Source organism: Lagenorhynchus albirostris, chromosome 2 (genome assembly GCF_949774975.1).
Source record: "Lagenorhynchus albirostris chromosome 2, mLagAlb1.1, whole genome shotgun sequence".
NCBI lineage: Eukaryota > Metazoa > Chordata > Mammalia > Artiodactyla > Delphinidae > Lagenorhynchus > Lagenorhynchus albirostris.
Genome location: NC_083096.1, coordinates 75,066,004 through 75,079,221, shown reverse-complemented (window position 1 = coordinate 75,079,221; position 13,218 = coordinate 75,066,004). Strand labels below are relative to the sequence as shown.

At 37.4% G+C, this 13,218-nt stretch overlaps 1 protein-coding gene across 1 annotated transcript in view; it reads right to left on the bottom strand.

Annotated features, from left to right (window-relative positions):
- NUP210L (nucleoporin 210 like) overlaps nt 1-12,994 on the bottom strand; it is a 77,465-nt gene extending 64,471 nt beyond the window's left edge. The window contains exons 1-8 of the mRNA XM_060137856.1: nt 12,955-12,994; nt 11,987-12,080; nt 11,283-11,433; nt 9,323-9,455; nt 8,270-8,428; nt 3,650-3,718; nt 2,931-3,037; nt 2,128-2,268 (exon numbers count right to left, since the gene is read on the bottom strand). Of these exons, the coding sequence (XP_059993839.1) occupies nt 2,128-2,268; nt 2,931-3,037; nt 3,650-3,718; nt 8,270-8,428; nt 9,323-9,455; nt 11,283-11,433; nt 11,987-12,080; nt 12,955-12,979 (879 nt within the window). The 5' untranslated portion in view covers nt 12,980-12,994. The remainder of the gene's footprint in view (nt 1-2,127; nt 2,269-2,930; nt 3,038-3,649; nt 3,719-8,269; nt 8,429-9,322; nt 9,456-11,282; nt 11,434-11,986; nt 12,081-12,954) is intronic.
- Between the last annotated feature and the right edge of the window lie 224 nt (nt 12,995-13,218).

The window sequence follows — 13,218 nt, the reverse complement described above, 5'->3', positions numbered from 1 at the left end:
AGCCCACGTGCAAAAACGAAGACCCAACACAGCCAAAAATAAATAAATAAATAAATAAAGGAGTAAGGGTGAGCTCAGATTTTAAAACATAACATTTTTTAAAAGCAGGATTGGTGGGATTGAAGAATAATTGCAGAATAGAGTCAAACTGCCAGAAATACCATAACAATGGATTTTAAAAATCACTGTGTATTAAATATTGTTAAAAAACTGGATATATTTTAATACTGAATATAGATCTATACCTGACCATAACTAATCCAAACACCATTCATTCATTTAACAAATACTTATTTGTATCAACTGTCTGTTTAGTCACTCAGATGTTAGGGCAACAGCTGTGAATACAGTAGGCATAATCTTTGCCCTCAAAGTTTATAATCTGATGAAAGAAGCAAATAATAACAATAAACTACGATGAATATTTTGATCTGAGAAGTTCAGGGAGCTCTAAGAACATATGAAAGGTGAAAACATGCCTGAGGAACCAACGTTAAGCTAGCCCTGTGCATTGAGTAGGGAGAAAGGGTTGTAGACAAAAGGAATTATATTTGTTTATAAAAAATGAAAATAAAATAGAGGCAAAAAGAGACATTTTTTAGAAACTGAAAGTTCAGTATGGCTGAAACATAAGAGAGGAAGCGTGACAAGACCTGAGGTTGGAGAAGTTGTCAGGGGCCAATCATATAGAGTCACAAACTCAAACGCCTACAGGTATCAGGTAGATATTATAAACAGGTTTATTAAACTGAATATAAAATAACAGGGAATGGCAGGAAACACAGCAGGCTGAAAAGTATAGTCTAAATGTTGTAGCCACTATCTCTTCCAGCTAATCACTGTCAGATTTTCATATAATCTAGAGAATCAGAAATCTTGGATTTTATTTGAAATTTCCCAATTAAAAAGAAACTTACACACCTAAATAAAAAACAAGATTACAAACCAAGATAGTCTGCAGGCCACCAGATTGTGATCTCTGTCATAGAGGGTCCTATAAAACTACATTAAGAAGTTTAAACTTTACCGTAAAATCAATGGGAAGCCACCAAAGGAATTTAAATAGTAAATACATAATAATTTTTGTAGTTTTTGGAATATCATTCTAGCCACGGACAATATTGGAGGTCAGAATATCAGTTTAGAAGCTACTGTGAAAGTCTAGGTGAAAGACAGCAATGTCTTCTTCACCTAGTAAGAAATGGGTTTGAGAGACATTTAGAAGAACTGACATGGCATTCAATAATGTACTGAATGTAGAAGGTGAAGGAGAAGGCAGAGTCAAGGGTGACTCTTGGGATTTTGTCTTAAACAGCTGGGCAAAAGGATCACTGGAGAAAAAGTAGGTTTGGGAGAGGGAAACAAATTTGACAGACAGTTAAAAATCAGATACTTACACATTTTAGACGCATTAGAAACAGATTCATTCCTTATCCCTTTACCTTGTAACTCCATTTCTGTTATTATACCATAAGAAAATTAACCAAAAGGAATAAGAATTATACGAAGATACACAGTTATGCCATTTACAAAGTAAAAAAACTGTTAAAAATGCAAAAGTTCAAAGTTGGTGGCATGGTTGAACAATTGGCATATTAACCCTTTGGATTTTTAGAATAGAAAGTACTCCTATGTGGACCTGATGACACAAGGAAACGTGCACATGAAATAATTTTTTTTTTTTTTTTTTTTTTGTGGTACGCGGGCCTCTCAATGTTGTGGCCTCTCGTTGTGGAGCACAGGCTCCGGACGTGCAGGCTCAGCGGCCATGGCTCACGGGCCCAGCCGCTCCGTGGCATGTGGGATCTTCCCGGACCGGGGGACGAACCCATGTCCCCTGCATCGGCAGGCAGACTCTCAACCACTGCGCCACCACGGAAGCCCTGAAATAATTTTTAAAGGACCCTCAAATGACATACATACACAATGACCACAAATGCAGATATATGCATTAACAGAAATTGGAACAGAAAATTTGTAGAGGTATAAACTACTAAGTGTACTGTTTATTAGTTTATTTTGTGAAAGATAAAGGTGGGATATGCCATATATGTGCTTGCAAATCAACAAGTCAGGCAAGTCTGGTCAGTGTTCTCAGGATTCAAAGACCATCCTTTTAATTCCTACCTGGTAAATGATGGAAGTCAGGGATGCATTTATCATGACCACACCATGTTTCAGGGCTTTCACTACATTGTAAGATCCATTCACAGTAGTCAGCTGCTCTTCAAAATACTCTCTTGGGAATTGGTACATAATCCTGAGATTCTGAAAATCAGCCCAAAATCAACACAAACCTGAAGACATGCTTTTTCCCTAAAGCCATCTTAATCCCAAAGCATTAAAAAAAAAAGTGTGGCTATGCATTCTGGGGGTTAAAGAAACAAAACCAAAATCTTTGCTCTCCCTCACCAAATTCTAAGTTGGAAAGATGTCATTTTAAAATGGTACTAGTTTTTGAAAGATCTATTAATGGCAAGTAATCAAAAATAGGAAGAGTCGAAGCTTATATAAATTTTAGTGTAATCTGTGCTATTGCATAAATTGACAGTTCTCAGGGGAAAAAAAAATGGACACTGGAGAGTGACTACAACACTTCACATTTAATGGTCACACTATTACTCTCACCACTATAAAACTCTGGTGACCATCTCTGAAATGAAGTTGTAAAATGAGGATTCCCTCCAAAGTGTTATCATTGGTGTCAACTTCATCTCTCTTCTATAATTCTAACCAGATTATATCTTTTACTTCTGGTTTAGCATTCCTCAAGGATAGAACTATTTAATAATAATAATAATAAAGTAGTAACTTGCATTTTCAAAGGTAAAATCTGGAAGCAAAAGAAAAAAAGTCTTCCTAGCCAAAAAGATTGCCCACTCAAGGAGTTATCCTTAAAGGGGCTAGAAAAATACAAAAGAGAGACTCACATCTGAAATATAGACTTTTGTGCTGCTTTTATCAAATACTTCTACTGTAATAACATACACCTGCCCCACCTCTAGACTCCAACGGTCTCCAGGTTGGACTGTGAAACCTGTACACAAATCAAGAAACAAAAGTATTAGAAGAGGCCAACATTTTTCTACAATGAATTTAAAAATACAAACTTTAAAAAGCCATTTAAAGAGCAAAACTCAATAATAGGTGGAGATGGTTTCCAAAGTAGATCCTTTAGTTGCCTCTATAAAATTGTATAATAATTTGGGGTTCCAAAGATCCTGGCTTAACTTAGCTCATCTCAGGTATAAAGGAAACACTCTCACTTATATCTGTATATAAATGCCACTCCACCCCCAAACCAACAATTTTGCTCATTTCTGATATGTCAGGCAAGATTTCAGCTGATTTCAGTCAGATTCATTGTTTCATATGGCTTAAGGACATTAGGTTTCTTTTTTCCTTGTATAAAGTCTCTTTTTCTAACCCAACGTTGTATTACATGGAGCTTCATGTTTTACAACAATGTTTCAAGATGCTTTACTCTTGCAGATAGCATTTAACCAAAACAATGTGAGAAAACATGTCAAGTAAGGTTGAATTTGAAATTAGTTAAGTCTCAAAATGAAGCACTCTAGTCTTTAATGCACTCATTTCAGTGAAATACTTTAAGGTATTCAGCTTTCTGAAAATTATTATCTAAAAATACCTAGAAATCCAGGCTCTACAACATATATGGTGCAATTTGGGAGTCCAGACAAAGATCGCATATGGACATCTTAATTTTTGCTTAAGGAAATTGTATGAGCTAGTTGGGTGAAAAGAGAAATATGAGTTACCAAAAATAAATAAATAAGCCCACAAATGAAAGCAAATAAAAATTCTATCTTTTATTATCCACTGGAAAGCAAAACTTAAATGTGTATATTCCGAGAAAAATCTGAGGGCTCAGCAATTACAGGAATCAGGTATTCTTGAATTTCAAATATGAGGAAGATGAAATGAGAGAAAAAAGATCATGCTCCATGTTTTTAATATTCATTTAGCTGTGGAACTCTTTCCTCCTGCAAAATTCTTACATAGGAGCCCATTATGGAAAGCAGGACAAAGTGGCGTTGCCCTGGCTAAAGAAATGGTCAGTGGTGGATGGAGAGGGAGGGAGAGGCATGACTTGCCATCCAGCCCAGCAACTTGCCTTGGGCTCTGCAGACAGTTTTAAAAATCACTAGTTGATTTTCTATTATCTGTGGCAATTCTTTAATACCAAAATGTTTTCTCTTTGCCACCAAAGATACTTCTAGGTCACACATCATACTACCCATTATTCCCTTTTGTTAAATTTTAGCAGGGGACTTCCCTGGTGGTCCAGTGGTTAAGAATCCAGCTTCCAATGCAGGGGACTCGGGTTTGAGCCCTGGTCGGGGAACTAAGATCCCACATGCCGTGGGGCAACTAAGCCTAGGTCGCTGCAACTACTGAGCCCATGCGCTCTGGAGCCCCTGCGCTGCAACAAAGAGCCCGCCCTCCGCAACTAAGACCCGACGTAGCCAAAGAAGTAAATAATTTTTAAAAATTTTAGCAGAAATAAAAATTTATTCTGTTAGCCTATACACAATCTAATTAGTAACGTATTTTCCTCTCAAAAATATACTACATCCAAAAGCTAAGAAGAAATTATTTCTGCTCTGAGAAATATACTTCTGAAACGACTTAATGGAAAACACTCATTATTTCAAAGTACACTAATTTAGAAGTTCTATTAATTCAGTCATGCACTAGGCTATAGTTTAGCACTACATTATCTATAGTGATAATGAAAGCAAAATATTTAATCTATTTCAGGGATCAAACTTTTAAAGCTGTCCCAGTACTCCAAATGAGCTACTAATATACATACAATTGATATGATAATTAAAATTACTTTTTATCTATTCATTAGAGCAAATCTTTTAAACACTGTAGGCAACTCTGTGCCAATCTAGGTTTGGTTTTGATTATGTACTGTATTCATAAAATATAAAAGCTAGAAGGAATTCAGGAGTACATCATTCCTTTCGCTTTTACAGACAAGGAAACGGATCTCGATAGGTATCTACTCCAGTTCATTCCTCCATTATCAGAATAAGATATCTTCCTTTCACCTAATCCTTCCATCTGTTCTGAATCTCATTTTCTCTTGCCCCTCAGAAATCTTACTCCATCAGCTGGCCTTCTTTTCTTCCATATCTCTGCCATCTCTCTGTTTAACTTATAGACATATTCAAGTTTCTCTTAACTTAAAAAAGTTCTCATGCCTTTTTCAAAGTTCTACCTTTTTGCCTCCTTCTTTTTAAAGCCAAGCTGTTTTTATTGAAAAAGTGATCCAAGACTTACTGGTTACTACAGTCTTTCAGTCTTTATCTTAGTCTTTATCTCTGCCTATTTCACCTGAGGAACATTCTCTTTGTAAATTCCTCACTTGGTTATCATGAAACCTCTCTCCTGGTTTTCCTACTACTTTTTTTTTTTAAGATTTTTTTGATGTGGAACATTTTTAAACTCTTTATTGAATTTGTTACAATATTGCTTCTGTTTTATGTTTTGGTTTTTTGTCTGCGAGGCACGTGGGATCTTAGCTCCCCGACCAGGGATAGAACCCATACCCCCTTCACTGGAAGGTGAAGTCTTAACCACTGGACCGCCAGAGAAATCCCTCCTACTACTTTTTATATTTTATTTATTTATTTGGTTGTGCTGGGTCTTAGTTGTGGCAGGCGGCTCATTAGTTGTGGCATGCGAACTCTTACTTGCGGCATGCATGTGGGATCTAATTCCCTGACCAGAGATCGAACCTGGGCCCCCTGCAGTGGGAGCACGGAGTCTTATCCACTGCGCCACTAGGGAAGTCCTCTTCCTACTACTTTTTTTGTTGTTGTTAATTTTTTTTTTTTAATTTTTATTTTTGTCTGTGCTGGGTCTTTGTTGTTGCACGCGGGCTTTTCTCTAGTTGTGGTGAGCAGGGGCTACTCTTCGTTGTGGTGCACGGGCTTCTCATTGCAGTGGCTTCTCTCGTTGTGGAGCATGGGCTCTAGGTGTGTGGGCTTCAGTAGTTGCAGCACACGGGCTCAGTAGTTGCGGCATGTGAGCTCCAGAGCATGCGGGCTTCAGTAGTTGTGGCTTGCGGGCTCAGCAGTTGTGGCTCTCAGGCTCTAGAGCACAGGCTCAGTTGTTCCGTGGCATGTGGGATCTTCCGGGACCAGGGTTCCAACCTGGGTCCCCTGCATTGGCAGGCAGATTCTTAACCACTGCGCCACCAGGGAAGTCCCCTCCTACTACTTTTTAAACATTATTTCTGGGCCTCCTTAAAGTCCCTCCTCTTCCATATGAACCTTACAAGCTAACATTCCACAGTTCTGTCTTCAGCTCTCTTCTCCTCTCACTCTGTATATTCTCCCTAGGTGATTTTGTCTACAACAACAGCTTCAACTATCACCTGGCTATAAACTGATAACTTTCAAATATCTGTCTTCATCTTGAATCTTTCTCCTCCAGATGCATTTCTGCTTGGATGTCTATCCCACAGATACTTCAAGTTAACATGTGAAAAACTAAACTAGTTTCCTTTTCCCTTAAACCTGCTCCTTCTTTTATATTACCCATCTCTATGAACAACGGTACCACCAGCCACCCTAAGGCAGGTGCTGGAACAAACTATGAATAGTCACCATCCATGTCAAGAGATAAATGTAGTATATTTTAATAGTTACTACTTTGAAATAAATAACGATATGAACTGAGAATATGAAAAAAAAATCATGGTAAGTCTGCCTGGGGAATTCAGGGTAGTGCCTGACACACAGCTGGGGCTCAGTAGGTATCAAATGTCTTAGTTTACTTTGTAGGTACTATTGTATTTGTTCACAAATGTCCTAGGCACCTTAAAATGACTAGAGAACAAACAACTTTGAACCAAACCTCTCCTGAGTGTTTTAGACAAATAATATAATCAGCTAATTAACAAATACTATTCTACAAGAAATACTGTACCTTTCAAGACTGATAGGTTCTTACTCAGAGTTAAGCCTACTAAGCCCTACATAATTACTCCCTCTCCTACTCTATTACCTCTTCTACTACTTTCCCCTTATTCTCTGCACTCAGCAGCAGTGTCTTCCTTGCTCTTCTGTAAACATGCCAAACATGCTTCTGCTTCAGAACCTTTGCAATTGCTATTTCCTCTTCCTGGAGCTCTTTCACCCAGATATCTGTATGGTTCATTGCTCTGATGTGGCCTTATCAGAGAGGATTTCCCTAACTACCCTGAGTAAAATAGTCTGTATGCTTAGCACTTAGAGCAATGTTGAACATATAGTAGAAATATAATAGATATTTGCTGAATAAATTAAGTTATTTGAGATTCAAAGATTCAAAAATAGGAAATATTTCAATATCAAACACTGAGAATTTTATGAATTTCCTGCAAATTTCAGTTTTCTGAGAATTTTAATCTTTATACTGTTTTGTTTTCATTGACTGTAGTAGAGCTCTATGTATCTCTCTTTGTTCAATCTTACAGAGCAGGTTTAGTGAATTTTTTAAAATTTTATTTATTTATTTTTGGCTGCACTGGGTCTTCATTGCTGCACGTGGGCTTTCTATAGTTGTGTCGAGCGGGGGCTTTTTGTTGCGGTGCGCGGGCTTCTCATTGCGGTGGCTTCTCTTGCCGTGGAGCACGGGCTTTAGGCACGCGCGCTTCAGTAGTTGTGGCACACGGGCTCAGTAGTTGTGGCTTGCGGGCTCTAGAGAGCAGGCTCAGTAGATGTGGTGCCCAGGCTTAGTTGCTCCACGGCATGTGGGATCTTCCTGGACCAGGGCTCGAACCTGTGTCCCCTGCATTGGCAGGCGGATTCTTAACCACTGCACCACCAGGGAAGCCCAAGTTTAGTGAATTTTTAAAAATTACTCTCAATTTAACAAATATTAATTAAGTAGCCACTTCAGACAATACCATCTTTTCTCAATTATTCATGTGAAAATAGGAAAGAACAAATTAAATAACATTTACACAAGTTCCTCCAAACTGTTTTCCCCAGTCTCCTATTTATAATTTGATTGAGGTTGCACATACGCTCTGAAGTCAACAGGTTCCAAGTTCCAACTACTCTTCTGTACCTACCCTTTGTTAGAAATTATGACAAAAATAATTTATAGTGCTTTGTTAAAAATAGAACCTATAGAAAATAAATGTAGTAGTATTATAATCATGCTTAACTAATTATTTTACCAAGGAACATGTATAGCATGCTCAAGGAAATATAGATTGGCAGCGAAAACTTGAGCAAAAGGATACTTTTATGGATAAAGACAAGGTTAGCGTGGCCCAGTTGGACAGCAGTCACCATGGCTGTTTTCTCATCCAGTAAAGCCACTTTCCCAGGAAGAGACATATTACATGAAACTCTGTGGTTTTGCAATTCCAGTGTATAATGTTCCAGGGGAAATTTCACCTCTGTAAGACATGAAAGATACATAAATGTAACGAGGGCAGCCATTCCAACGGACAATGGTGTATTGTTGGATTATAAGAGGAAGCAGGTCTAAATAAGAGTACAATCTGCTTTTAATTTCCCTCACTACGATGAATTTCTACACGTAGCCATTTTGAGGAGAATACTATATGAGTTTATTGTTGGTATTGCTTATATTCTTAAAACTCAGTGAACTGAGAGTAGGAGGCAGGATCCTCACTAAAGTAAGTAAAGGACTAATGTTAATGGAGCAAATGCACACTTTATAAATTCAGTGGGACTTTGGGGGTCAGTAGAGTATTAAGTTTTTTAGTTAATGAACTGAGTTTCTCAATAAACACCTTTTGCAAAGATCATTCAAGTCCCTTCTGGTAAAGTTTCTTCACTTGCCCTCTAAAAGCTAGTAAACTTTTGGTTGTTGTTTTAATAGACAATTCAGATGTCTATGGGCACTGAAGCTAAGCAGCATTAGCCGGTTTAAGACATGGAGACTATCTCTGCTCAGTATTAGCTCAAGTACAGCAATTAAGGGATATAGCTAACAATGCAGGGGTTAGAGGAACTGACACCACCCCCCACTCCCTGATCACCATGCAGTTGAAAATCCGCATATTAGTCAATCCTCCGTAACCCCAGTTCTGCACTCATGCACTCAGCCAACCACGCATCGTGTAGTACTGTAGTATTTATTGAAGAAAATCCGTGTATAAGTGGACCTGCACAGTTCAAACCCATGTTGTTCAAGGGTAAACTGTACTTGATCACAAAATCTAAAGACAGAAAGAAGTATTTTGCATACATAATGTGGAGTTGCTTCTCTTGTCAGCAGAAAGGATTTGGGAAATGTTAGTCTTAGGAAAAGATAAGATATTTACCTGTCATTCTTCCCTGAACCATTTTTGCAACTCGATATTTAATATATGCTCCTACTAAGAGATAAATATCATGGGATGGTATAAGAAATATATTCTCCAAAACAAGCAGACGTATCAATGCTGCTGCCACTTTCTAAAAGAAGAAGGAAAAAAACACAAAGTTTCCATAGGCAAAATCCTCAAGGTCATCTTCCTCATTAAAGTTTACTTTTAATAAGTTTCTTCTAAAATATTTTATCAAGATTTAAAAAATGCTTTCTTAATCACAGATCATAATTTCAGTTAGCCTTAAAAAGTGATCATGGGACTTCCCTGGTGGCGCAGTAGTTAAGAATCTGCCTGCCAATGCAGGGGACATGGGTTCGAGCCGTGGTCTGGGAAGATGCCACATGCTGTGGAGTAACTAAACCTGTGTGCCACAACTACTGAGTCTGTGCTCTAGAGCCCACGAGCCACAACTACTGAAGCCTGCGCACCTAGAGCCTGCACACCTAGAGCCTGTGCTCCGCAACAAGAGAAGCCACCGCGATGAGAAGCCCGAGCACTGCAAGGAAGAGTAGCCCCCGCTTGCAGCAACTAGAGAAAGCCCGTGCGCAGCAACAAAGACCAAACACAGCCAGAAAGAAATAAATTAATTAATTTTTAAAAAGTGATCATGTCAGCTCGGTGCTTTGTGACCACCTAGAGGGGTGGGATAGGGAGGATGGGAGGGAGGGAGATGCAAGAGGGAAGAGATATTGGAACATATGTATATGTATAACTGATTCACTTTGTTATAAAGCAGAAACTAACACACCATTGTAAAGCAATTATACTCCAATAAGGATGTTAAAAAAAAAGTGATCATGAATATTAATGCTATATTAACTTTCTAAGTCACTCAAACAAAGAATAGAAAATGACAAGCTTTCTAAAGGAGAAGAGTAGGTAAATAAAAAGGCACTATATGCTAAAATGGAAAAAGGTAAGACTTAACGGTATGCCATGGAAACTCTTTTTTTTTTTTTTTGCGGTACGCGGGCCTCTCACTGTTGTGGCCTCTCCCATTGCGGAGCACAGGCTCAGCGGCCATGGCTCACGGACCCAGCCGCTCCATGGCATGTGGGATCTTCCCGGACCGGGGCACGAACCCATGTCCCCTGCATCGGCAGGTGGACTCTCAACCACTGCGCCACCAGGGAAGCCCCATGGAAACTCTTTTAACCAACTTCCAGTGAACTGAATTAGATTAAGTTACTCTATATCCCTTGTTGAACATATTGATTCTTGTGAAGGCTTACCCAATACAAGGTTAATAGGCTGCTCTCTAGATGTCCACACACCTTCCTGCCACTTGAATTAAACGCTTACCAAAATGACATTTGTTTTTCCCAACCCTGTTTATGTCAGTTGCACTTTTAATTATAATTACATTAAAAAACAATTATATGAAAAGAGTTGTTTCTATAAAAATTTAAATGTTTTGAAAAGAAGTTAAAGGTAAGCTGCTAAAATGTACTGCTATCAAATTAGGTGTAGGTGAGAAATGTAAAAGACTGGGGGAAAATCCTTGAAAAATATAGAATCCTGCACTCAAATTGTTTCACAAATGTGTAATTTTTCACTTGACCATAAAATAAAATGAAAAATGAAAAAAAAAGAAACTAGAAGCTGTAATTTATGCAAGAACCAGTATGTACATTTCTAACCAGTGAACTCACAGCCAAAGTTCTTGGACCTACACTTCAAAGCACTGGTGAATAAAATGCAGTTACATGTTTTAAGAGAAAATGTCAGTTGTAATTGGGTAATAACATGTTTAAGGAAGACAAGTTTGTAAAAAATGTTTATCCATTTCAAATGACTTTTTCAATTGGCCCAAATCATATCAGGTTAGAAGCCTTCTACTAAGAAAAACATAAAAAATATGTATTCCATAGGCAAGACTATTAAATGAAAGTTTATAGCACAAACATTTTACCTTATAGAATGGTTCAGAAATTCGAACTTTTACAACAGCAGCACCAGTTCTAATCCCAGACACCAAAATCATATCTCCTTGTTTCTCTTCCTTTTCCATCTCAGCTATATACACAGGGGGAGAATATTCTGCTTCAGAGTATTTCAAAATCCTAAAGAGATAAAATAAGGTTTGTTTCTAGTAAATTAATGAGTCTTCTTCCAAAAGGCTCTGAGAGATTTAAACATAATCTCTTCAATGTCTATATAGTGTCAAAAGTTTTAAATTTCCACCTGGACTAGATAGAAGAAAAATACTTAATATGCTTCTGGCTAAAACTGTTGTAGGACTAAAACTTGCATTGTCTGAGAGCTATTACTTGGTACTGAAGACAAAACTTCATACTATTATCCACTCACTGTATTTCGGCATGCATAGATAGCTTGAACAATAAAACTGGCAGAAGATACACCTGACAAATAATTGTACAGTCCTGAGCTCATGAACTCTTCTGCAGTGGCTCAAATTAAACTATCATAAAGATACCTAAATCCATGCCATATATCATTCTACCAAAGACATTTCCCCCTGATAAATTTATCTGTTCCAAAAAGTTCCAGATAGAAAGATTATCAAAGCCCACACAAATGACTGCTCTTCAGTGTGGTACCCAAAGGCAGATGTCTCCTTCAAAGTCAGATGGTTATGTTTGATTTCAAGGTTACCTAATTTTGCTAGACAGTTCTTCTCTTGCTGATTCATTATCCTGGGCAATGCTCCACTCAAAAGTCATCCCTGCCAAACTACTAAAAGTATTTCCTGTAGAGCAAGCCAAAAGCAGACAAGACAGAATCACATATTCAAAAATATTCAGGTATCTTTAACAAGAAAGGGAAACCTAACTAGAAAATTATTTTTAGGCTTCTTTCATTAACAAATAGAAGCACTATCATTAATGAATTAAAACACAAATACCAGGAAGACCCCTACACGAACAATGTAAGTACTGTTGTTGTATAAGCCTTCTAAAAGTGAAAAGGACTCTGATTAAATTCTGGTTGACAAAATTATGGCACTCTTTCTGTTCCTTTCGACATAAAGGCCACCTTATAGTCTACCTCAGGGTTGACAGGTATCTCTAAATCCTGATCCCTTCAATAAAAATTTTTATATAAACTAGAGTTGAATATTTCTAATACCTTAAGTTTTCAGATTTATAAAAATCACTCTTTACTAGTTTACAAAGAAAGAAGCAATGCATTTAAATGTTCTTTTTTTTACATATTACATTAATATAGTATATTAAAAGCATGTAAAATCAGTCTCAAGAAAGATAAACTTAAAATTATAAAACTTTTTCACAGGTTTACATTTAATTTTCCTGGCCTATGGAAAGTAGACTGATCAAAACAGAGCTAAAAATAAATTCCAATAAGTGTTCTTAATTGTTGATCTAGGGACCATTAAAACTCAGTGGCAGAATCTGGATTTTAATTAGGAAATTTTAATGAAAGTATGTAGCTAATACATCATACCATACTCAGAATTATTAATTCCTCATGTACATGAACTTCATATGAGAAAATAAATATTATTTCCAATCTACTTTTATCTCTCAAATTGCTGTTTCCAAATGCTAAACACAAAGGTGTTTATTCTATTTAATTTTGTTGAATCCTTTGACATTCTTTACCTTCAGCATCCAATGCCCTCACCATCAGTTCCAGTGGTGAATCATCTACATAGAGTTCCCGGGTTCGAGATATAATTTCAATGCTGTCTATCACATCAACCTTAACATCACAGCGCAGTTCATGGTCAGTCACTACAATGAACCCCAAAACTGAGAATTTAGTTCAACAGGTCATGAATCTTTTAAATGTCTCATACACTCAGGAGCTTATTCTAAATACTAAGAAAAAGAAAGGTTGTAACAGTTCCTTTCAACCTGTGGAAG